This window comes from Lissotriton vulgaris, chromosome 4_1, assembly GCF_964263255.1.
Source record: "Lissotriton vulgaris chromosome 4_1, aLisVul1.2, whole genome shotgun sequence".
Taxonomy (NCBI): domain Eukaryota; kingdom Metazoa; phylum Chordata; class Amphibia; order Caudata; family Salamandridae; genus Lissotriton; species Lissotriton vulgaris.
This window is the reverse complement of record NC_141691.1, coordinates 2,006,855,517-2,006,881,411: the sequence shown is the minus strand read 5'-3', so window position 1 is coordinate 2,006,881,411 and position 25,895 is coordinate 2,006,855,517. Positions and strand designations below refer to the sequence as shown.

Below are 25,895 nucleotides of genomic sequence, written 5' to 3'. Positions count from 1 at the left end.
TGGTTGGAAATTGAAGGAGTTAGAAGAGAGGGGAGGAACCTTGGTAGGAGAGAGTAAGAAACAGGCAAGGCTGGAATGGGAGACAAGTGACTGCGTGTGTCTGGAATACATGTGGGATTCGGACCAAAGGGTGGAGCTGGTGGTTGAGTGGCGGGAACCAATTTGGAGTGAGCTGGGTTGAGCGAGTGATAAGAAATGTGTGTGTGAAGAGGAGAGAATTCAAGGAAAGTAGAGCGAGATGAGTGGATGACCTTGGAGACCCTCATTGGTGACAGGCAGTACTCTACAAATCCACCTTACCTTGTTGGATTCATTGTGGGAAGCAGCAAGTAGGTCATGTGGGGGGTAGATACGATGGAAAGTTCATCGCCCTAACCTCGCTGCCAATCACAGTAGAGAATAGGAAGAAGCAAGCTGTATAAGGATTTGCACTCTGGTCACTCATATTCTTTCCACTGCTCTTCCACATTACTTTCTCTGTATTAAGAGCAAACCCCTACCACTATCAGTCTCCACAGAAATGTCCTCTGTCCCACAAGCAAAGCACTATCACTGTCAATCTTCATACCTGTTGAGCGCATCGGATCATCTTCCTTGCCTCCTCCTTGATGCTGGGATTGTCTGGTGGCGGCGGGTGAATGAGCGTTGTCACCTCAGTTCCCTGAAATCCATAGAACGTTGGCCAGCCAAGGTCCAGTTCAGGGGCCGCCATGTCCGATTGCATGGGCCAGTAAGTGCCCGAGGAGCCGTCCACATCCATGTCACTGTTGTATAAGGGATCCTCATCAGAGGCCTCCTGCGGTGCATAATGAGGATTCTGCATGTTTTTTGTGATGTGATCCACTTCCATTTCACATAGGAAGTCGGGGAGGCCCTCGTCCGATAGGAAGCCCGTGTAGCTCTCCGGCCCATCCTCGGCCAGCCTGTCGATGGCTATTCGGTAATACTCCTTGTAATGTGGCGGGAGATAGTTCGGATCCAGGGGGTTATCCCCCTGGGAGGAGCTCTGAGACCGGCGCGCCATGGCTCACCAGCAGATTGGGACACTGGTCCGACCTGGAGAGGGGGAAACAAGAGATAGCTGTTAGAACAAAGTTATTTACAGAATGCTGGAGCTACATTCATTCACAGAAACCAAGGCCTACTTTCTTATCGCAGATTGGCAGGAGGTATTCGCTAAAAAAGACAATGCTCCCCTTGGGCAGACTGTTCGTGGCACACGGTCACCACCAAACAATGCTTGTTTATCATCACCATCGAGGTTGGAGTACCAGCATGAGGCGGGCCAGCCTTGGAGTCTCAGGATGGCATCTGATGCAGGTTAGTTTTTGCCAACAGCCTCCTGACTACTCATCTGCTAGAGGTGTATCTTACTAGACCTCACCATGGGGCCCTCAAGGACCAGAGGGGAGAGAAGATGTGGCAGGCCAGCTTGGGTAGAGATGGGAGATCTGTGATCTGGGTGAAAGGGAACAATTGTACTATGGACAAACCTTATACATCCAGCAAGACAAAGTGAGCCGAAGACCCTAGAGAGAGGAAATTGTGACCTACCCCTGGAAAGAGGAAATTGGGTTCTACCGCTAGAGAGAGAAAAACTGTGTTCTATCCCAGAAGACAGGAAAGCAGCACTGGACACAAGAAACTGGGATCTACCCCTGGAGAGAGGAAACTGGGATTTACCTCTGGAGAGAAGAAACTGGGATTTACCTCTGGAGAGAAGAAACTGAAATCTACCTCTGGAAAGAGGAAACTGTGATTTACCTCTGGAGAGAGGAAACTGTGATTTACCTCTGGAGAGAGGAAACTGGGATCTACCTCTGGAGAGAGGAAACTGTGATTTATCTCTGGAGAGAGGAAACTGGGATCTACCTCTGGAAAGAGGAAACTGTGATTTATCTCTGGAGAGAGGAAACTGGGATCTACCTCTGGAGAGAGGAAACTGGGATCTACCTCTGGAGAGAGGAAACTGTGATTTACCTCTGGAGAGAGGAAACTGAAATCTACCTCTGGAAAGAGGAAACTGTGATTTACCTCTGGAGAAAGGAAAATGTGATTTACCTCTGGAGAGAGGAAACTGGGATCTACCTCTGGAGAGAGGAAACTGGGATCTACCTCTGGAGAGAGGAAACTGGGATCTACCTCTGGAGAGAGGAAACTGGGATCTACCTCTGGAGAGAGGAAACTGAGATCTACCTCTGGAGAGTGGAAACTGTGATTTACCTCTGGAGAGAGGAAACTGTGATTTACCTCTGGAGAGAGGAAACTGGGATCTAACCCACAAGAGCGGAAAGGACCACTGGACAAAGGAAACTGGGATCTAACCATAGAGAGAGAAAACTAGAAATTACCCATGCAAACATTAAACTGGTATCTACCCCTGGAGAGAGGAAACTACCACCGGACACAGGAAACTGGGATCTACCCCCGAAAGACAGGAAACTACCACCGGACACAGGAAACTGAGATCTACCCCCGAAAGACAGGAAACTACCACCGGACACAGGAAACTGGCAATTAGCCCTGGAGACAGTAAACTACCAGTGGACAGAGGAAATTGGGATCTACCCCTGGAAAGAGGGAGCAGGAAACTACCCTTGGAGATAGAAAACTGGGATCTATCCCTGAAGACAGAAAACTACCACCAGACACATGAAACTGCTTTCTACCCCTAGAGACAGCACCCTTAGAGACAGGAAGCAGGACATTACCCCTGGAGATAGGAAAGTGGGATCTATACCTAGAGACAGGTAACTACCACGAGACACGGAAGACTACTATCGGACACAGGAAACTGGCATCCACCACTGGAGGCAGGAAACTACCATCGGACACAGGAAACTAGGTTCTACCCCGAGTGACAGGAACATGTCAACTACCCCAGGATAAAGGAAACTGGAAACTACACCAGAAGACAGGAAACGTGGATAAATCCCTGGAGACAGAAAACTGGCATCTACCCCTGGTAGCAGGAAGCTGGAAACTACCCCTGAAGAAAGGAAACTGGAAACTACACCTGAAGACAGAAATCTGGGGTCTAGCTTGCCTTCTCACCAAAATTTCTTCTTTCTAAACCCATATCAGCGTTTGTCAATGCCATTGATTCTCACTGACATGCCTAAACCTATCTGTGATCCAATCCCATTAGTTACAAAGAACTCTCAAGTAAATTCATGCCACATGTTTGATGCAATATAAAAAGCTCAAAAACGGATGGAATAAAGTACACCCAACAGTGCATTATAAAAACCCTGCAAGTAATTGAAACAGAAAAAAGACACACTGCTCCCTCTTACAAGGTCAGAGAACTCTGGGGGGTCCGTTTTATAAAAAGTGGGGGTATTTTCAGTTCTTGGCCTTCTGATCCTTCAAACCAAAATCTTCTGGCTACAGATAAAATATAATTCACGTGGAACGAAACAATAATCACTTTGTAATTTCCTGCAAACAGCAACTCTTAAGCAGTTTAATGCAGGTCAGAATTAAAGCTACTTTTGAGTCTTATGATGTCTGCCCCTGAATTGAACTCGAACAGTTAAATCAACATTATACCATAAACAGTTTGATTATTCTGAATTTTCCGGACAGAAGTTAAAGAAGAAAGGAATCTCTGACGCTAAAACATGGATTTCCCATTAAATGTTCAGCTCGCGATTGAGGGTTATTTCCAGTAAACTGTTCACACTGTTAGCCGGTGAAGGCATTCTGATGCCACTACTCCACTGTAATAAATTATTACAGCGCGACAACGATGTCGTTTTCCTAATAAATCTGGGTGGCGATGTCACAATAACACATACATACAAGGAGCCTCCTGTGTCTTCTTTCTATGCGCTTCTTCAGCGCTCAGGTTGGCCCAAACACAACAAAGATGTCACATTTACTCTGCAGGCCGGAGGGAAAAAACACATGGTCGACTTAAGCAAACATAGAACGGTAGACGAATTGTACCATCGAAGAATGCCGCAGCATTCATGAACTTTGCGCGCTTTGCATACATTTTACTCGGGGCATTTTTGAAGGAACTCACGTATTTGTCACTTTGAACAGTTGGTGTTGTCATCACGCTTTAATTACTCCCTCGAATGCACACACCGGCTCCAGGGTAGGTTGTGCCTACGCAGTTGCAATAAACAGCCACTTATTTCAACAAATGCCTAGTTACTATGTACGTAGCCACTCCCTGCGGCCAAAAGCATTTTCAGCAAGGAAGAACCTCAAAGCGAGAGGCTGTCACACACATCACTGTTCATTGATGGTCCCACTGACGCTGAAGACTTTAGAAGGCCGCAGAGAGCGAGCAGCCATGTTAGCCGCGTGGGGCCTTCTTTAATAACCACAGGCACACTGGGAGTGGGGAGGTTGCACCCTAGGGGAAGCTGTGGGGAGATTGGACCTTAGCGGAAGGCGTAGTCAGGTTTACTAAACTCCAGTCGGATGTTTAAGCAGGTTGCCTGAACCCTACTGAAAGATGTAGGCGATTGAACCCTACTGGAAGACTGAACCCAACTGAACCCTACTGGGAAGTGTGAGGAGATGAACCCTACTGAAAGACTGAGCCTGACTGAACCCTACTGGAACCGGTGGGGAGGTTGAAACCTACTGGAAGGTGTGGGAGATTTAACCCTACCGGAAGACTGAACCTGACTGAACCCTACTGGAACCGGTGGGGAGGTTGAAACCTACTGGAAGGTGTGGGAGATTTAACCCTACCGGAAGACTGAACCTGACTGAACCCTACTGGAACCGGTGGGGAGGTTGAAACCTACTGGAAGGTGTGGGAGATTTAACCCTACCGGAAGACTGAACCTGACTGAACCCTACTGGAACCGATGGGGGGGTTGAAACCTACTGGAAGGTGTGGGAGATTTAACACTACCAGAAGACTGAACCTGACTGAACCCTACTGGAACCGGTGGGGAGGTTGAAACCTACTGGAAGGTGTGGGAGATTTAACCCTACCGGAAGACTGAACCTGACTGAACCCTACTGGAACCGGTGGGGAGGTTGAAACCTACTGGAAGGTGTGGGGAGATTTAACCATACTGGACGGTGTGGGGAGGTTGACCTCTAGTAGAAGGCACAGGAAGTTTGACTAAGCCCTAGTGGAAGATGGAAGTCGAGCCACATTCTAAGATGCATTTCCCAGGCTAGACACACCGGTGGCGCTCCCAGGAGCTGCCCCTGGCTCTAAACCCTTCCTGCTGACTCCTAGGTCTGTGTGCACTCACCAGTCAGATGAACTAAAGGTCTCGTGTAAGGTGTCCTCATCCATGAAGGCGGACAGGGCCACGAGTGAATGCACACCGACAACCACAGGCAGTGGGACACTCGCGTCTTTCATTACCAGGGTTGGTGGGGGTTGCTATCTATGCAGCGACCAGGGGAATGTATGACGGTGCAACGCATTCCTTTGCAATGCATGCCATTACCACACATGCATAACCCACAAATGCCGTTACCACGTTTAAGCTTTACCACACAATTATTTTTATAACAAATGTGCCTTTACCATGTATGTCTTTACAACAAATTTCACCGTAAAGGCATGCACGTTAAGGGCCTATGCGTGGTAAAGGTTTTCCCTGACGCCGGCCCTCAAACCGGTCCCCGGTGACCCCTGCCCCCAGCCCTTCTTAAATATAACCGACACCTAGTCTGAACCCTAAAACTAGACCCCAGTGCGAAACCCCTTCCCTAGCCCTTTTTAAAAATACCTGACCCCTGCCCTGAACCCTAAAACTAGACCCCATCGTGACTCCCCCCGGCCCCCAGTCCTTTTTAAAATACCCAACCCTTCCCCTGAGTGCTAAAACCGGACACAGGGATTCTACTGAGCCATTTATCCTTCCAAGGTAAACAAAATAATCCCCAGTGGCTTGGGCAAGAATAAATATTCAGAAGGGAGCCACATTTTGAAGGAGTATTTCTTTCTGCTTTCAGAGAATCGACACATGTATTGGTGATGTGCGAATAGGGTTTGGAATCTCTTAGTTCACAGGTTTGCCACAGAATTTTGGAATTGTTGAACTGTTTAGATAATCCACCTCTTTTAGGAACCCTGATTTTTTTGTGTCCTAGTTTTTCCCCTTCATGTCATATTTTTATAGATACCTTTGCATAGTTTATTATTGCGGTAAGTTCAATCAACAAACGTTGTTTATTAGATCTCTTTCAACTGTACTCATTGTATGGTTGTTTCATTTTTTTTTCTTGTAACAACATTGCATAAGATATTGTTGTTGAATGCTTTTCTATGAATGATTTAATTCATTTTATTGTATTTTTATACTGAGTAGCTTCGAAATATTATAAACAATTGTAAACAAAAAAACGAAAGAAACCCTGAGACTGTGTCAATACTCTGATGAAGATTTCAGAATTAGGATCACATTATTGATTTGCACAATATTTTGTCATCTTTAAATTTACAAAACTAAATCTTATGGAACATGTCTTATCAACACTTTCAATGCAAAATCTTTCTGCCCAAGCATCTGCCAGAGAAAGAAGACTTTTCAAACAAAAAATGCACACACTGATTGGTGGCCATGTTTGAATCAGGCACACAGGTACACTATGAAAGCACGTTGAAATCAAGAGTTTGCCTGGCATTAACATGGCTGCTGCTTGGGAGGCATCTTAGTTCTATTGCACAGGGTCACGTGTGCCCTGTTTTTGACTACCATCGAGGGTACATTTCTGCTCTATCGTCTGACCACAATAACAGCTTTTTTACAGTTTATACGATGAGGCACAAGATCGTGATGGCAAAACAAGCCCGGGGAGCCTATATACACCATGCTGTTGGAACATAAGAACTGGAATTCACAGTATGTCCATGTCAACAGAGTGGAAATGAAAGACATATTATTTCTTGGTAGTCCTTTACTTGATACATGTAGGAAACTGTCTAGAATGAGAGGACAAGTGTTCTCGTCACACACCATTACATTAACACATGGTCATTCACTAAACACATCACATACCGCTCCTAAAAACACTCCACCCCCTTGTGCACCACCACCCAGTCATCATAGCACATGTGTGCACACGCATGAAGGCTTGCACTGCTTCCCATGATGTACTTGTATGATTCAGAGGACGCATGCACAGCCGCTGCCTCTGATACAAGTGTTGAGTGTGCATCAGGGACGTTTGCACCGCTGTAGATTGACTATGGTTTGATCAAAACCATTTTTAATTGGGAAAGCTTACAGCACTTAATAAAGTGACCTCGAGCCAGTAAGCTTTACCGGTTTTTAATGGTGAGAATTATATATTTGCATTCTCACAGGGGTCCAATGGGCACTTGTAAAGACATTATGCCCTGACAGTGCATTTACACTTGGGTTTCACTGTCCTTTTCTACTTCACTGGGTTTTAGATTTTCACGATAGTACACACACCTTCCTTTTGCTGTATGGAGAGAAAGTAACCTATGATGATAAGTGGGTGTGCCGGGCAGTACCAGCCAGCAACCCCCTTGGTGTTACAACCGCAAGGTGCTTTCTCTCCTTTCCCACACTTTTTTCTTTGTTATTTTTGGGTGGGATAGGCTCTATGATGGTTTTATGACATTGATTTTGTAAATTGATACACCACGACACGCCGACTAGTGGTAGGGAACACACTTATGAGGGAGTTGAAAAATATTGGAAACCCCTTTAGTGTTGAAGTTGTAGTATGTGCTGTGTATTCTTGGTCAGGCCAGTTGCTGTTTATGACAGCTGTGGAGCACCCTGGACATAGTCTGTGTGGGAGAACCATATCCTGCAGCTGAAGCCTTCAATGTAAAATGTTTGTGGTCTGGATTGACAAAGCAGCAGTCGCCAGAAAACTACATCTTCATCACTAGAGAGGGGCTTTGGCTCCACCCACATGTTGAGAGCCAAGAATATATGTTTGATCCGGCAGACATTGTGTGTTTCCACAAACAAAGTGCTTACCCTCATACAGCTGTGATCATTTTATTTATCCAGCTGCCCGAGCTTGAAATTTTCAGGTCACACACATGCCAACACAATGCTAATTAAGTGTCTTAGATAACTAGATAATTTGTGGTGCTTCTCTCTGGAAGTAGCACAGATAGGAGGAGGGCAATTATTAACCTACATAGATTTTTAGGGCTGGCTTGACAGTGCATTCGCAAATTAGACCTACTGGCATTGCCAATGCTTGTTTATTCAAGTAGCAAACGCTTAGTCTGGCTTTTCAGAGTTACTTAAAGAAGTAGCATTATTTTCTCTCTTAAATAATCAATATCGAAGTATATTCATTTGTTCACTCTGTGGTGAATCCCTTCTATGAGAATTAAAACACGTATCTGACTTTACCTAAGCAACTTAAATTAGGTACAACGAATCCCTCTAATTGTAGACCTATGTCAAATCTTGTGTCTATGGTCCTGGTCTGATATTTGGCACATATTTCTAGATGCAAAACCCATTTTGTGTTGTATTTTGCACGGGGTGTTCTGAGATTCTTTCTCAACACACTGAGTGCTAATTATGCCCTTTATTTCCCTCCTTCCCTCACTATTTCAGGTTTAAAAAAAAATGATTTTGTGCTTTCTACAGATCTTGTCCTAGTTTGGGAAGACCACTAGAGTTGAAAGGCACTGTTCACTGAAACTGGTTTCCTCCCTGGCTCGGGAAACAGCCAATCCATCGGAAGACGGACCAACCAGTACTTAAATTGAGTCGGTGTTTTCCTGTGCTTGGCACCGGCAGTTTATCGATAAAACTAGTGACAGTGCACCACATGGTGGCACTGTCTGTTCAATTTTGGAAGGAGCACAACAACCCTGTTTATTAAGTCAATTTGCATTTAAAATGAATAATACCAGTCTCTCACGCCAGCTTTATGTGGCCTGAAATAGTCTGAATTGTCACACTTGTAGGACTGCAATGGTTAGGCGTTATGTTGGTACTTTCATTGGCAGCGCTGGCAGGGGCAATGATTTTTGAGAAGGGACCTGGCACATCATTTTTTACAAATTAAGCACTGGGTCCAACCCATAGATTCTCGTATATACTATAGCAATACAGCCCATGGCCAGGGGCTGAAATGGTTGTCAATGGCCCTTTGCTCAAGTTATAAACACAAGCCTCAAGCGAGGGCCTACAGCAGGTGGGCTTTCAACGAGCACCACAGTACCAGTCATAAGGACTCGAATGCTATTAGAACAGTCCACCCACTGAGAGTAGAATGTTCTGAATTGTACGAGAATCATACTGATGCACATTGGAATGTTGGAGCAGAAGGCCTATACCGGCCATTATTGGCCCTCTGCCGCACCATTGTCCCCAGTGGAGCTCCCGGAATTCCATTGTTCCATTATAGCATTAGAGCCCGATGTAGCTGGCTCTACTATCTGTTAAAGGCCCGCTCCAGTATTAAAGGTCCGAGCCGAAGGCGAGGGTCTTTAACAAGGCAGCGGACCTTTACTGGCTGGTTGAGCCCACCTTCGGAGGGTTCTAAGCCTATTAGAACATTTCCCCCCCCAGAGGCCATAATGTTCTGCTTTGTAAAACAAAGTTCTCACGGAGCCGGAGGGGGTTGAAATCCCTTCGGTTTCCTTGAGGCCTTTGTTCACAGCAACAGCAACATTGGAATGTTGATGCTCCAGGCTTCAACCAGCCATCAGTGGTGTAGGAAAAATTGAGGTGCCCACCTGCAAAATACATGGAGGGGGGCCTCCTCACTCCATACCCAGTCAGGAGCTTTCAGGCAAGTGGCCTGCTGGCCATGCACATTGCTGAAAGGGGCCCCATGCAGCTCGGGCCCCCTGCACCTTTGCCAGCCATTAGAAGCCCGGAGCACTCCATTGTCTTCAATAGAGTGCTCAACATTCCAGTGTTCTAATAATCCTGGTTTCTTTTTCTTCGATCCGCCACTTATCTATTGGGTTGCAGAGGAAGCCAATGACCTGTGTTAACATAACCCAACATCTACCGTATCCACATGTCTCCTCTGTGTGTCTGAAGGGCCTCGCAGAGACAATCAACCTTCCAGTTCAGCTTTTCCTGGCACTTTACAAGTACAAAAGACATAGCTGGGTCAGTTCTCGTGTGAATCAGACAGACGCCTTCACATCAACCTTTTAACTACAAGCACAGAAGGGAAGGAGCCAACACAGGCCGGGCAGTGCCAAATTTAAAAGGTTGAGAGTGCAGCCAGTGGAATGTCGGATGTTTTTTTTCTCAATTCTTTATTAAATTTAAAATTTTGAAAAGAAGAAAATAAACAATGAAATACATACAGATGTCATTGCATATACTTGAAGTGTACATATTATGCAAAAGAATAGAAAAAATAGGAACCAGTGATCGGAAATAAGTTTAAAAAAAATAAGTTAATAATAAAAAAGAAAAGGAGAAAGAAAACGATATTTAAATACCATATCTACATATATAAAATGTAAAACATTTTGTTCAAAACTGGAGAGAGAAAGAGAACCCATATCCTGGATGAGCTGCACAGGCAGGAAACCTGGGCTCCATCCCAGCTTCCCTGCATGACAAAATTGTTTGATCCTAGGCAGTTACCTTATTTTACGGTGCCTTTTTTCCTGTATTATGGCATTAAAGACCACCTTGAAATGCATTTGTTCAGGATGTGCACTGACAAAAACCTACGTTTTACTTGCCTTTACGCCACATATAGGCTACATATGAATACTGACTTGCCACCTGGTTCACTAATGACATCACTTGGTGGGTGAGGAGAAAGAATGTTTCTAAGTTCACGTTTAAAAACTTTCACTTTTAGTAAAACCACCCATTACAGTGATACAACCTGGTGCTCTAGAGTGAACCGCGCCTGCGTGCTTTTCGCAATGTTACAGAGTCTCTATCAGAAGGACCTTTGTTGGAGTATTTACAGGCTAACTATATTGTAAGCTTGGCTCGTAGGGCCAAGCCAGGCCCTTGCCTCGACTCGCCTGAGAGTCTTCGAGTTCGCCTACCTCTAGTAGATAGTGTACATAGAGAGAAGAATCTGGGCGCACTCCAACGCTCTTGACTGCGCTAGGAGTATGTGGGCCCTTGCCTCGACTCGCCTGAGAATCTTCGAGTTCGCCTACCTCTAGTAGATAGTGTACATAGAGAGAAGAATCTGGGCGCACTCCAACGCTCTTGACTCCGCTAGGAGTATGTGGGCCATTGCCTCGACTCGACTGAGAATCTTCAACTTTGCCTACCTCTAGTTGATAGTGTACATAGAGTGAAGAATCTGGGCGCACTCCAGCGCTCTTGACTGCGCTAGGAGTATGTGGGCCCTTGCCTCGACTCGCCTGAGAATCTTCGACTTTGCCTACCTCTAGTAGATAGTGTACATAGAGAGAAGAATCTGGGTGCACTCCAACGCTCTTGACTGCGCTAGGAGTATGTGGGCCATTGCCTCGACTCGCCTGAGAATCTTCGACTTTGCCTACCTCTAGTAGATAGTGTACATAGAGAGAAGAATCTGGGCGCACTCCAGCGCTCTTGACTGCGCTAGGAGTATGTGGGCCCTTGCCTCGACTCGCCTGAGAATCTTCGACTTTGCCTACCTCTAGTAGATAGTGTACATAGAGAGAAGAATCTGGGCGCACTCCAACGCTCTTGACTGCGCTAGGAGTATGTGGGCCCTTGCCTCGACTCGCCTGAGAATCTTCGAGTTCGCCTACCTCTAGTAGATAGTGTACATAGAGAGAAGAATCTGGGCGCACTCCAGCGCTCTTGACTGCGCTAGGAGTATGTGGGCCCTTGCCTCGACTCGCCTGAGAATCTTCGACTTTGCCTACCTCTAGTAGATAGTGTACATAGAGAGAAGAATCTGGGTGCACTCCAACGCTCTTGACTGCGCTAGGAGTATGTGGGCCATTGCCTCGATTCGACTGAGAATCTTCGACTTTGCCTACCTCTAGTAGATAGTGTACATAGAGAGAAGAATCTGGGCACACTCCAACGCTCTTGACTGCGCTAGGAGTATGTGGGCCCTTGCCTCGACTCGCCTGAGAATCTTCGACTTTGCCTACCTCTAGTAGATAGAGAGAAGAATCTGGGCGCACTCCAACGCTCTTGACTGCGCTAGGAGTATGTGGGCCATTGCCCTGCTCGCTACTGTACTATGGGCAGTGTAATACAACATGTATTCGCACACACAAGTCACAAGCACTAATTGCTCTTGAAGAAAAGCATGAGGTTACCAAAAACAATTTAATTAACTGTCCCACAGAAACAGCAACCTGGATGATGGGACCCTGCTTAAAATTGAATGCGGGAAAATCTGAGATCTTGCTTTACGGCAGAGCACACCTAGTTTGGGATAACACCTGGTGGCCCCGGAACCTAAGCGAGTGGCTAAAAATTTGGTAAAAGCTCATTGGCAATGCACTGACAATGTAGGACCAAGTCCGAGCGCTGTGCAGTAAGAGCTTTCCTACGCTGAAACTATTAGGAAGATTGTCTGCTTGGATCCCTCTAAACTGCAGGAAGTCCATCATCCAGGTTCTATTTTCCAGTAGACTTGACAACGGGAACGCGCTATACGTGGGTATGCCCGAGTACCTCTTTTACCGACTTCATGTGGTCCAAAATGCTGCTGCTCGACTGGTTTGCTGCAAAGGAAATGCAGCTCGGCATCGGAAAGTTTGAGGGAATTGCATACGGCTGCCCGGACACCAAAGGGCTAAGTTTAAGCTCCTGTGTTAAGCACACAGAGCGCTATCAAGAAATATATTCCCCCTTGACCTCTATGACTTTAGTGGTATATATCCAACACTTTAATTTTTGTATTTTAATACATAAGGGCAAACAACAGGAAAAGTTTTTTTTAGAACTTTATAATTTTATTATTTTTTCTTTAGTTGTATTTCTTAGTACAAAAGTTTTTTTCATTTATCGATTTATCTCATCAGTTAATATATTTTATCAAAAAACACATAGTATAAAACTCATTATTTTGTAATATCATCAGTAAAAAACTATTTCATGCAGGGAAAACAGATTACAAAACAATCAACATTCACACAGGTACATACACCCCTTACTTGTCATACATACTACATTCATTCTTGATTCTGCGTCTGAGGGATCACAGGTGGAAGTGCAAATTAATACGCAAGGTCGACGCGTTTCGGCAGTGTAGACCGCCTTCCTCAGGACCTGTCTTGCAGAATATTCATACATAAACAAATATTTTTATGGCCCCTGCATGGTTGGGTATCTGTAACGATAAATGACATACATTTGTTTCATTTATTCTAATACTTTTTTCATTGTTCTCAATTACGATGCCCTATGTATGACCGAAACAACACAATAAATTTACACATATTGTACTTTGGTTATTATGACTCTCTTGTGGTTGAACCTGCACACAGAGCGCTACATAAAAGTGGTCCCAGCATCTTGCACAATAAAATAGATTTCAATACTCGCTCACAAAACTTGAAATCCAGCCATCAGGCCTTGGCCAAGATCAAATGGACCAAGAGGGTCAGGGCAGGAGGTAGCTGCTTTTCCAAACTGGCGGCCGTTCACTGGAACTAACTTCCATTGGATCTTTGCCTAATGGACGAATATTTGCCCTTTAGAAAGAAACTAAAAACATTGATTTTATTTATTCATTTTATTCATAAAGTTTTATATAGCGCACACTTGATCCCAAAGGATATCAGAGCGCTTTACAATTTGAGGCAAGGGTAACAAATCAGAACATTAGTCTAACATTGGAAATCTAATGGCATTGAATCAACTAGAACAAACATAACAGCTCAATATAACCTGAGTGCAAAGGAGTACCAAACACAGGTAGAAGGATAATACTGCAATTAATAGCAGAACACACTGGGAAGGCACTTCCATTACAGTGAATCCTTTTCTCCATGACCTTGGAAGGTCTTCCTTCAGATAATAGAGAGGGTGTGAATTAAATTTGGAAGTGTCTTTGTAGGAGAACTTTAAGGTCAGTTTGAAAGGCCTGGGAGGAGGTTGACCTAAGGGGTTTGAATAACCCAAGGAAACGAAGGCAGGTGCTTGGATATCTAGACAGGCACCATGTTAAGGTGGCCCTCCTGCAAGAAACACATTCAGACCCGAAGAAAATGCCTCGGCTTGCAGGGAAATGGGCGTCTCACCAGTGTTTGGCGTCGCATTTGGGACACGCCAGAGGGGCAAGCATACCGGCCAGGCGGGGAGCGCAGTTCCTGCTGGGAGGCTCGGACACAGACAGCGACGGTAGATACTGCCTGCCCTGGCGAACTCTCATGAGGTTACACTTTCCAGTTACTACGGACCCAACACGGACGACACACATGCTTTACTTACTCCATGGAGCAAAATCCAAGAAATAGGCACAACTCACGTCATATGGGGGGGGACTTCAACACTGTAGTAGACCCACAGAATGACAGATCCCGTGCCTTGACCATACACCACACCAACTCGCAGCCCACTCCCAAGGACATCATAGACACCCACTACCCATCAGATGTGTGGAGGTATAAACACCCCACCCGGAAGGAAGGGACACACCAATCAGCAGTACACTCGACCTGGGCAAAACTAGACTACCTTACAGTGTCGGTGGGTATGGCACAATGGCTGGAAAGAATAGAACATTTGGCCCGCACCTACACCGACCATTCGCCTGTTGTTGCGACTTCGCAGACTCCATATACTCAGGCCCCGCCTATCAGTTGGCGACCTAACCCCTTGCACCTACAGGATGCAGTATTTAAAGCGGAAATTGAATAAGAAATCCAAGAGTTCTTTGAGAGAAATGTGGACTTGGTATCGAGCCTCACTACTGTGTGGGAGGCATTCAAGGTCACTGCTGAGGTTGGTGCATCTCTAATGGAGGCGGCGTCACTAAAGACCTGTGTAGAGACTTGCGCAAGCTGGAAGGGGAGCTCAAAAATATCTCTCTCTCTCTCTCTCGATAGAGAGAGAGAGAGAGAGAGAGAGAGAGAGAGAGATATTTTTGAGCTCCCCTTCCAGCTTGAGAGAGAGAGAGAGAGAGAGAGCTGGCGTTGGGGATGATATGGGTGCCAGAATGCGCGCCAAATGACAGAATACGAAGAGTTGTCAGAAAGGGAATGTAGATTCAGGGGAAAATGCCAGTTGGCGCGGGTTTATGGAGAAGGAGACCGCCCAAGGAAAGCACCTGCGAATGCTGTACGGCCCCCCTAAATTTGCGAATTATGTAACTGAAATACAGGATGCACAGTGCCAAACACATAGAAACCCACAAGGGCAGATGGACCCTTTGTTGAGTATTAAAAAAAAACTCGATACCTCTCAGAGGGGTACCCCTCTGGATCCAAGGCAGTATTTGAAGGATATGGCCCTGGCGTGGCTGGGTACAACACAGCAAAACTTCCTCGGGCTGGATCTCGAAATAGATGAAATTAAGGAAGCAATCATGGGAATGAACTCGGGACGCGCACCGGGTACAGACGGATTGCCGGTAGAATTGTATAAAACCTATGTGTCGATCCTAGCTCCTATTCTGAAGGCAGTGTCTTATGAGGCACTGGAGGAAGGTCAGCTACCCGCAACCAAGAGAGATTCACTTTACTTTTCTTTCCCTGACTGCAATGTCTGAGGAGTTTGTTAACACCAATTCCTATGTTAAAAAACACGAGCAGAATTTGTAAAAGAGATAGCCTGACACTTGACCTCTGGCTTTGAAGCGCAGCAAATGTGACAAGATAAATGTAGAATTTAAAGGCATCTGTAGTTGTTGCTTGGACATTCACGAACCCCCAAAAATCAGCTCCTGAACAACCACCAGCTGGAGAAAATGGGATAGAACTGTGAAAATGTAAGATTCCAAAAACAACATTGTGGTAATAGCAACACTAATCCACTAAGTCTGGGGTTCTTAACCTTTTCGACTTCTGTGGACAACCACTGAATCATTACTGGAACCCATGGACCCCCACTGAGTCATTAGTGGAAGCTGTGGACCCCCAACCTGAGCAATTTCTATGATTTAAACCTCAAAATAAAACACAAAAATACAAAAAACAAGTATACACCAAAAAAATGCTTAAATGTTAAAATATTTGTAATTATTAATTAACTAAAAAGTTTTCACTTTTTCGAAGAAAATTCTTTATTTGTGTATGCTTTATTAATTTTATTTGTAATATTTCATTTTTTTATAACAGTCGCAGACCACTTGAGTAGGCCTCGCAGACCCCCAGTGGTCCTCGGACCACGGGTTAGGAACCACTGTACTAAGCTATATTAAAGGCTGTGTTTGCATGGCATACGTTTCTTTCTCAGGAGTACGACAAAATGAATACGTATGATTTGGTAGTAATTGACACCTATTAATACCTTCCACAGAGGGCGTTAACAGCTATTAACTGTCCACCTCACAATTATCATGTGTGAACTTCCAATGGCATGTGCACAGTAAGGATATTAGCATTCACCTCCCTGTATCACGTTATGCAGACAAATTGGTCAACTGTCTGCTTCGTGCACCCGTTTCACACACTCGCTGAACCTAAAATGCGGGAAAACAAGAGTGGCTAGTGTCAAGATTCTAAGCATGGTGATTGGCTGAACCAGTTTCAGCATTCCACACAGGGTTCTACCATGCCATGAGTCAACAGAAGGCAGGAATGTAGCAAACCATGCAGATAGGTTCAGTATAGTGCTATGCAGCCTATGTTGCTTGCGTCGTATAGTCTTTTCAGGGAACTTGATATTGTTACACATAGCAGAGCGATCATTAACCCCTTCGGTGCTCATGACGAGCTCAGCTTGCCATGACCACACCCATTAACATTATGGTCCAGCACTTGATACTCCTTCTCTGCAACTGAGTTGGTTTTTATTGTTGTTGTTGGGGGGGGGGGGGGGGGGGGCGGGAGAAAAAGGAGCCTGTAGACGTAGACTTATCCTCCCTATCGATTCTTTGTACTACATGCTGCTATACATGCACTGATGACAAATCAGCACCGATCCTTTGATGGCAATCTATACGTCTACTGACCCCTAAAAAATGTGAGACAAATTGCTTAGCTACTGTTACACATGCTTGCTACACGCTCCACATTGTAATATATACAAGCGTTACATGGCACATCACATGATGTGCCAAATTGTTTTTGTGATGACTTAACTAAATAGCGGCCTGCCTCCGGGTTGTTGTCGCGACGCTGTGTAACTTGTATAATCTACAATAAACGTCTTACACTAAAAAAAAAAAAAAAAAAAAACATTATGGTCCAGCACAGGAGATTAATGTCTCAAGCAGCCAATGTGTTAAAGATTTTTGTACCAGAGACTTCTCCTGTGAGTTAAAAACAAACTACATAGAGCCAACCATGAAGAAGAAAGTATTCAAACCCAAGGCCCAGACAAAATGGAGACTGAGTGTAAAAACAGCATTCATTCACATCACAGATTTCCATGTGCAATACAACTGCTGTCCAACAGGTCACAGGTTTTAGCCTAGAGGAGGCACCAAACCAGCCATCTGACAAGCTCACCTGGCATGCACCTGTGTGCATGTGGCGTGGTACTGTGACCTGTGAAGACTTGGGCAGCATATCAGCAAACCCAGATGACCTTTCTCTGCTCTTTACTACTTCTGCGCTCTACTGATGAAGGGCTAAACCCAGAAATATAAGTCTAAAGACAACAGCACTACCTGCACCAAGTTTGGGGAAAAACAACAGCAACTTTCAAGTTAGCGTACTGCATTTACCAGAATGCAATGGGATGACCTGTGCCGAGATGAGAGGCAGTACGCCCCCTCCTCCTTCTCATTACTCAAAAGACAGGTGTCCCCAAAGCTCAACCATCAGCCCCTCTTCTGTGCAACATAATCTATCCCACTCAAATTTAACTCTTGTAAACTCCCTTGTTTCAACCAAGCTGTTATACCCAGATTATAATAAATCTGGAAAAACAATCAGACCGAGGGAATTCTGGATTCTCCAAATGTATGCAAGTAGCAGACATGGGGATGATACAAAATCACCTGAAACTAAAACCCTGAAAAACTGAGGTCCTCCTCACCGATGCACAAGAAAACCTATGAACCCACGAAGGCCTGGTCTATCCATATTGGATCTCCTCACAGTATATCGACACAAGGACAGAATCTAGCAGCGAGTATGGACTTATCTCCTTTAAGAGAACACTTTGATGTATCTTTCCTTAGTCGGGTCACCACAAAGGGTCCAAGCCATAATGGCCATTCTGCTGGTCAGACCTTGATTATGTGAATGGACACTACATCTGATTTAGAAGTTCTTAAAGAACAAGCGTCAACAAATTCAGGATGCTGCTGCCAAACAAGCGCGTCTGCATGTTGCAAGTAGAATTTTCTGCAAGGCACACTGCATCAACGATCAACAATACTGAACCAATTTTGTTTTCAGACCAAATTTAGGCTCAGCCCCGAAAGGACAAACGTTCCATAGAACTTAACCGGGGCTACCTACTGCCGGTCTGGCTGAAGCCCCTCCCATTAAACTGTTGTCAGTTGCCATATCAGGAGAATGCTTTCCTAGCGCCGTGATGACCCTCGGGATGAATGTTGCACTTAATAAATGTAAAAACAAATACAAGGGGGGGGGGGCATGCTTTGCACGGTGGGCTTTAAAGGCTGGCACAGGCCTTCTACATTTGTCTTTCTGGTACTCACTCCCCTTTCAGTTTATAACATTCAACCCTCAGTGGTTGTTATGTTCTAAATACATTATTTCTAGGGAGACCAGACGTCCCGGATGGCCTTGGACAGTCCCAGTTTTCAGAGAACTGTCCCGGGGCTTTTCCTATTTTTCAATAGATGTTCCTATTTTTGGGACATAGATAAAGTCATTCTACAAAGCAGAAATGAAACTATGCTATCCTTTCACGAGACGTCTCTAAACTGATTTTGTTTATTATCTGTTTCTTTCAGGCAGCACAGGAGGAGGTTGGCTGCGGACTTGCAGCAGAGGGAAGAGTGGGGAGGTGAGCAGGGGGACCGGCGTGGAGGTCATTCCATAGCTGTTATATAAAGTAGCCTTGTAAATGTGTATTTAAAATATAATATTTATATACACACATGCATTTACATGGCTATGCAAAAACCGGGACAGGCCTGACATAAAAGTAATCTGGAAGACTTTAGTCCTATTTTTATGTCTGACCTGTCCCTTTTTTTGCTTCTCAAAATCTGGTCACCCTAATTATAGCCTTTCTGCCACGTGCTATACCAGCCACTAAAGTCACTCCCCTCTCCTGCCGCTTGGACCTATAACTCAGGGAGAAGGCATTTAATAAATGAAGTCATTTTCTTATACCTTTCTGCCACGTGCGTGCTATACAGTAGCGGTTCTCCGCTATGGCAAAGGAGCGTCACTCCCCTACCAGCGGCCTCACAATTTGGCAAATATCAATAATAAAACGTGTTTATAATAATTTTATTTTTCCTGTGGCTGCTGTCTCAGGATGGCCAAACCGTCATGCGCACTGACATCTCCCTAACCCGAGCTCCATTGCTGGATGGAGAAAATAGCAGATGTAGGCTTCCAGTCCCCTTTGGAGCGGAAAACAACCCCACTCAGGTCAATCCCCGCGCTTCTCTTATGCATAAGGGCTGACACTGTGAGAGCAAATGTAAAAATTACTAAATAATGAAGTAATACTATCCCAAAATGTGCCGAATATTGATGCATAATAAACCTCTTCTTGATACATAATTTACCCAACCCTGCCACATAATTTGGACCCACCCTGGCGCATAGTTCCAGTGACCCTGCCGATAACTCCGGGAGAAGGCATTTAATAAATAGTATAGCCTTTGGCAAGAACCTATAATGCCATTTCACTCTCAAAGTAAGGAAAATCATATTCCTGAGAAGAACATTTGTTTCAAACTTAGAATTGTAACCACACAGCAGATGCCAGGCATCACGATATGTAGACCAGGGATTTATTTGTATTTAGAGGGCATTGTAAACATTAATTGTTTAAAGATTTTATTTCAGTAGCTGTAACCACAGTACTTACTTATTTGCCAAAACGAAAACTGAAAATATGCCTGGAAAACGGGAGATTTCCAGTCATGCAACTTACGTCACTAGACAAACCAGTTCAGACAGATCCTCGACTTTACATTTTCCATTCCAACCGGTCTGAAAAAATGTAGCAAGTACTGACAGAAAACAACCCTTCACTCCTCCAAAAACCATTGCAAGGGGGGATTTTAAGAGTGCTTGCGGCTAATTACACAATTCTCGGTGGGGTCCAACTATACAACTGACATCACAAGTTAAACTGACACATTCGGCTTCTCAAGCCTTATATGAAGGAATATTTACTAATTTGAAGGGGATCGCTTTTTCAAGCGGGACAAACGAGATCCATATACTAGCTGCGCACCAAGAAAGCCATCAGTGATGAGACTTTAGCAGTTTGAAGCGAGTTAAAGGAAGGCCGATAATTAGACGTTTTCTTGAGATAATCGTTTTTTCAAATGATAATTTTAGTTGCACCATCGCCATCTTGAGAGAAACAATGGCGACTGCCTAGTCCTTTGTCGATGTTTATTGCATTATTCACGTGAGGTCCTGGGGGCAGGGATTTTCTACATTGTGTCAAGTTCTTTCTACTGTTTTTTGAGAGCTTCGTCGGTCTTTCCGTTTCAATAAATTAAGACTGATTTTTAGTTTGGTTTTCAGCATGACAGGTTGATATTGAGAAAGAATAACTGTACTTTCACTTATCGGTGTCCATTGTTGTTTTGACATATACAGTTGAATTTTAAAAGTAGTAGACACCCAATGAAATTTGGGAGTCTGTAATAAGATGTGTTTTGCTTCAAATACGGTTAGTTAGTACCCTTGAACAAACATTTAAAAATCTGAGGTGAAACAAGGGTTGGCTTTGAGAACTGAACAGTGGACCTTTCAAAAATAACTATAGGCTATGATGACAATTTGCATATTATTAATCATTTAAGTCAACGTTTAATATAGTACAGTTTTGGAAACTTGCACCTGTAGGAAAGCCGTAAACAGTGCAGGTCCTCAAAGACACTTTACAGACCTCTGGCTGAAGATGTCCTTCAAAATGGCAGGGCTGCCGCGAAGAACTTTGTTTTTCAATAAACACATGCCGTGTTTTGATTTTAGCATCTCTGTCCAGCTGGCCTGAGTTCTTCTTTACCATATCTGAAGTCAGATTTGGTTGGCTGCGATTGTTTGTAGTCTGAGACCTCCATTAGTGACGGTACCTGTGGAACTAGTTCTGGTAGGATCCGGTTCTTTTGACCCAACTTTTCCCATGGCTAACGCTATATATATTTGTTCCTCAGTTCTGGCAGGTTTCGGCTCTTCTGAACCCGATTTTCAACTTACTGACTGCACCTCATCTCTCATTGAGGGTATTCTTCATACCCTGTTAATTCCCGCTTTCTTTCTATTTCAATGCTCTCGGCTCTCGTAGACTTTGGCTCTTGAGAAGAGCCTGTCTTCCAAATCTCTGGTTGTATTCACACAGGCTCTCTGAACTTTACCAGCCTCTGAGTCTCCACATCTGCTTATCCCACTCTTCACTGGACCTTTACTCTCAATTCTGGTGGGATCTCCACCGTCTTAGTAATGATTGTTCCTACATTCACTATTTTGCTAGTCTCCCACCTGTACCTGTATGCAAGGTACGGGTGGGTGGCGAGTCCTCCAAATGTACTCTTGCCTCCCGGCTTCGATTTCCCAGACTCTACCAACATTGCTGGTTCTTGTAGCTGGTGACTTCTCAGGCCTCCTTATTATAATTCTTCACTCTATCAGCCATCACCACGATGATGGTCTCAGATTTTTCACACCATGATTTCCTGATTTGTGGATTTCTCTGGAGATTCCGTACAGCCGTGGAAGCTAATGGCATGCATGCAGATCGAACCAGTCACTGCTCCCAAGAAGGTGGGGGTGGGGAGGGAGGGGGGTTGCTGGTCTACCTCACCCCACAGAGAAGCATGATGGGCATTAAACCAGACCACACCTACACGTGAAAATAGATATCCGGGAGGGGTAGTTGGGTCACTGGTGGAAGACAAGGCAAGATCCAACACAAACCGCACACCAAGAGTCACATCTTATGGCCCACTTTCGCAATTCTGGGCACCTGTCCAGGGCTCCTCCGTGTGATGGGTCACAACCTGCGCAATGGTTAGCTTGTTGAATCCTCCAGATGAAGTGCGCGCCCAATGACACGATGCTGAGTCACATTCAGTGACCTGTGAGATGATCTTGGCTTCTGGAGAAGGGCACCGGTACATCTTGAAGGACACGTCTTCGGGGCACGATCCACTGAACCCTACCGGAAGGTGTGGGAGATTTAACCCTACCGGAAGACTGAACCTGACTGAACCCTACTGGAACCGGTGGGGAGGTTGAAACCTACTGGAAGGTGTGGGGAGATTTAACCCTACTGGAGGGTGTGGGGAGGTTGAACTCTACTGGAAGGTGAGGGGAGATTTAACCATACTGGACGGTGTGGGGAGGTTAACCTCTAGTAGAAGGCACAGGAAGTTTGACTGAACCCTAGTGGAAGATGGAAGTCGAGCCGCATTCTAAGATGCATTTCCCAGGCTAGACACACCGGTGGCGCTCCAAGGAGCTGCCCCTGCCTCTAAACCCTTCCTGCTGACTCCTAGGTCTGTGTGCACTCACCAGTCAGATGAACTAAAGGTCACGTGTACGGTATCCTCATCCATGAAGGCGGACAGGGCCACGCAGTGAATGCACACCGGCAACCACAGGCAGTGGGACACTCGCGGCTTTCATCACCAGGGTTGGTGGGGTTTGCTGTCTATGAAGCGACCAGGGGAATGTAAAACGGTGCAACGCATTCCTTTGCAATGCATGCCATTACCACACATGCATAACCACACAAATGCCGTTACCACATTTAACCTTTACCACACAATTTTTTTTTATAACAAATGTGCCTTTACCACTTATGTCTTTACAACAAATTTCACTGTAAAGGCATGCACGTTAAGGGCCTATGCGTGGTAAACGTTTTCCCTCATACCGGCCCTCAAACCAGTCCCCGGTGACCCCTGTCCCCAGCCCTTTTTAAATATAACCGACACCTAGTCTGAACCCTAAAACTAGACCCCAGTGCGATACCCCTTCCCCAGCCCTTTTTAAATATACCCGACCCCTGCCCTGAACCCTAAAACTAGACCCCAGTGTGACTCCCCCCGACCCCCAGTCCTTTTTAAAATACCCAACCCTTGCCCTGAGTGCTAAAACCGGACCCAGTGATTCTACTGAGCCATTTATCCTTCCAAGGTTAACAAAATAATCCCCAGTGGCTTGGGCAAGAATAAATATTCAGGAGGGAGCCACATTTTGAAGGAGTATTTCTTTCTGCTTTCAGAGAATCAACACATGCATTTGTCATGTGCGAATAGGGTTTGGAATCTGTTAGTTCACAGGTTTGCCACAGACTTTTGGAATTGTTGAACTGTTTAGATAATCCACATCTTTTAGGAACCCTGATTTTTTTGTGTCCTAGTTTTTCCCCTTCATGTCATATTTTTATAGATAACTTTGCATAGTTTATTATTGTGGTAAATTCAATAAACAAACGTTGTTTATTATATCTCTTTCAACTATACTCATTGTATGGTTGTTTTATTTTTTTTCTTGTAACAACATTGCATAAGATATTGTTGTTGAATGCTTTTATTTGAATGATTTAATTCATTTTATTGTAATTTTAAACTGAGTAGCTTCGAAATATTATAAACAATTGTAAACAAAAAACCGAAAGAAACCCTGAGAGTGTGTCAATACTCTGAGGAAGATTTCAGAATTAGGATCACATTATTGATTTGCACAATATTTTGTTATCTTTAAATTTACAAAACTAAATCTTATGGGAAATGTCTTATCAACATTTTCAATGCAAAATCTTTCTGAACAAGCATCTGCCAGAGAAAGAAGACTTTTCAAACAAAAAATGCACACACTTAGGCTGATTGGTGGCCATGTTTGAATCAGGCACACAGGTACACTATGAAAGCACGTTGAAAACGAGAGTTTGCCTGGCATTAACATGGCTGCTGCTTAGGAGGCATCTTAGTTCTATTGCACTGGATCACGTGTGCCCTATTTTTGACTACCATTGAGGGTACATTTCTGCGCTATCGTCTGACCACAATAACAGCTTTATACAGTTTATCTGATGAGGCACAAGATCGTGACGGCAAAACAAGCTCGGGGAGCTTATATACACCATGCTGATGGAACATAAGAACTGGAATTCACAGTATTTCCATGTCAACAGAGTGGAAATGAAAAAAATATTATTTCTTGGTAGTCCTTTAGTTGATGCATGTATGAAACTGTCTAGAATGAGAGGACAAGTGTTCTCGTCACACACCATTACATTAACACATGGTCACTCACTAAACACATCACATACCACTCCTAAATACACTCCACCCCCTTGTGCACCACCACCCAGTCATCATAGCACATGTGTGCACACGCATGAAGGCTTGCGCTGCTTCACATGATGTACCTGGTGTATGATTCAGAGGACGCATGCACAGCCGCTGCCTCTGATACAAGTGTTGAGTGTGCTTCAGAGACGTTTGCACCGCTGTAGATTGACTATTGTTTGATCAAAACCATTTTTAATTGGGAAAGCTTACAGCACTTAATAAAGTGACCTCGAGCCAGTAAGCTTCACCGGTTTTTAATGGTGAGAATTATATATTTGCATTCTCACAGGGGTCCAATGGGCAATTGTAAAGACATTATGCACTGACAGTGCATTTACACTTGAGTTTCACTGTCCTTTTCTACTTCACTGGGTTTGAGATTTTCACGATAGTACACACACCTTTCTTTTGCTGTATGGAGAGAAAGTAACCTATGATGGTAAGTGGGTGGGCCGGTGAGTACCGGCCAGCAACCCCCTTGGTGTTACAACCGTGAGGTGCTTTCTCTCCTTTCCCACACTTTTTTCTTTGTTATTTTTGGGTGGGATAGGCTCTATGATGGTTTTATGACATTGATTTTGTAAAATGATACTCCACGACACGCTGACTAGTGGTAGGGAACACACTTATGAGGGAGTTGAAAAATATTGGAAACCCCTTTAGTGTTGAAGTTGTAGTATGTGGTGTGTATTCTTGGTCAGGTCAGTTGCTGTTTCTGACAGCTGTAGAGCATCCCAGACATAGTCTGTGTGGGAGAAGCATATCCTGCAGCTGAAGCCTTCAATGCAAAATGTTTGTGGTCTGGATTGACAAAGCAGCAGTCGCCAGAAAACTACGTCTTCATCACTAGAGAGGGGCTTTGGCTCCGCCCACATGCTGAGAGCCAAGAATACATGTTTGATCCAGCAGACATTGTGTGTTTCCACAAACAAAGTGCTTACCCTCATACAGCTGTGATCATTTTATTTATCCAGCTGCCCGAGCTTGAAATTTTCAGGTCACACACATGCCAACACAATGCTAATTAAGTGTCTTAGATAACTAGATAATTTGTGGTGCTTCTCTCTGGAAGTAGCGCAGATAGGAGGAGGGCAATTATTAACCTACATATATTTTTAGGACTGGCTTGACAGTGCATTCACAAATTAGACCTACTGGCATTGCCAATGCTTGTTTATTGAAGTAGCAAACGTTTAGTCTGGCTTTTCAGAGTTACTTAAAGAAGTAGCATTATTTTCTCTCTTCTATAATCAATATCGAAGTATATTCATTTGTTCACTCTGTGGTGAATCCCTTCTATGAGAATTAAAAAACGTATCTGACTTCACCTAAAAAACTTAAATTAGGCAAAATGAATCCCTCTAATTGAAGACCTATGTCAAATCTTGTGTCTATGGTCCTGGTCTGATATTTGGCACATATTTCTAGATGCA

General features: G+C 44.5%; 1 protein-coding gene across 2 annotated transcripts in view; it reads right to left on the bottom strand.

Annotated features, from left to right (window-relative positions):
- The window catches only part of LOC147724855 (protein FAM83H-like), a 233,759-nt gene that overhangs the window by 106,834 nt on the left and 101,030 nt on the right, over positions 1–25,895 (bottom strand). For both annotated transcript variants that reach the window (XM_086966350.1, XM_086966349.1), the window contains exon 2: positions 569–1,056. In XM_086966350.1, the coding sequence (XP_086822476.1) occupies positions 569–1,024 (456 nt within the window). In that variant the 5' untranslated portion in view covers positions 1,025–1,056. The remainder of the gene's footprint in view (positions 1–568; positions 1,057–25,895) is intronic.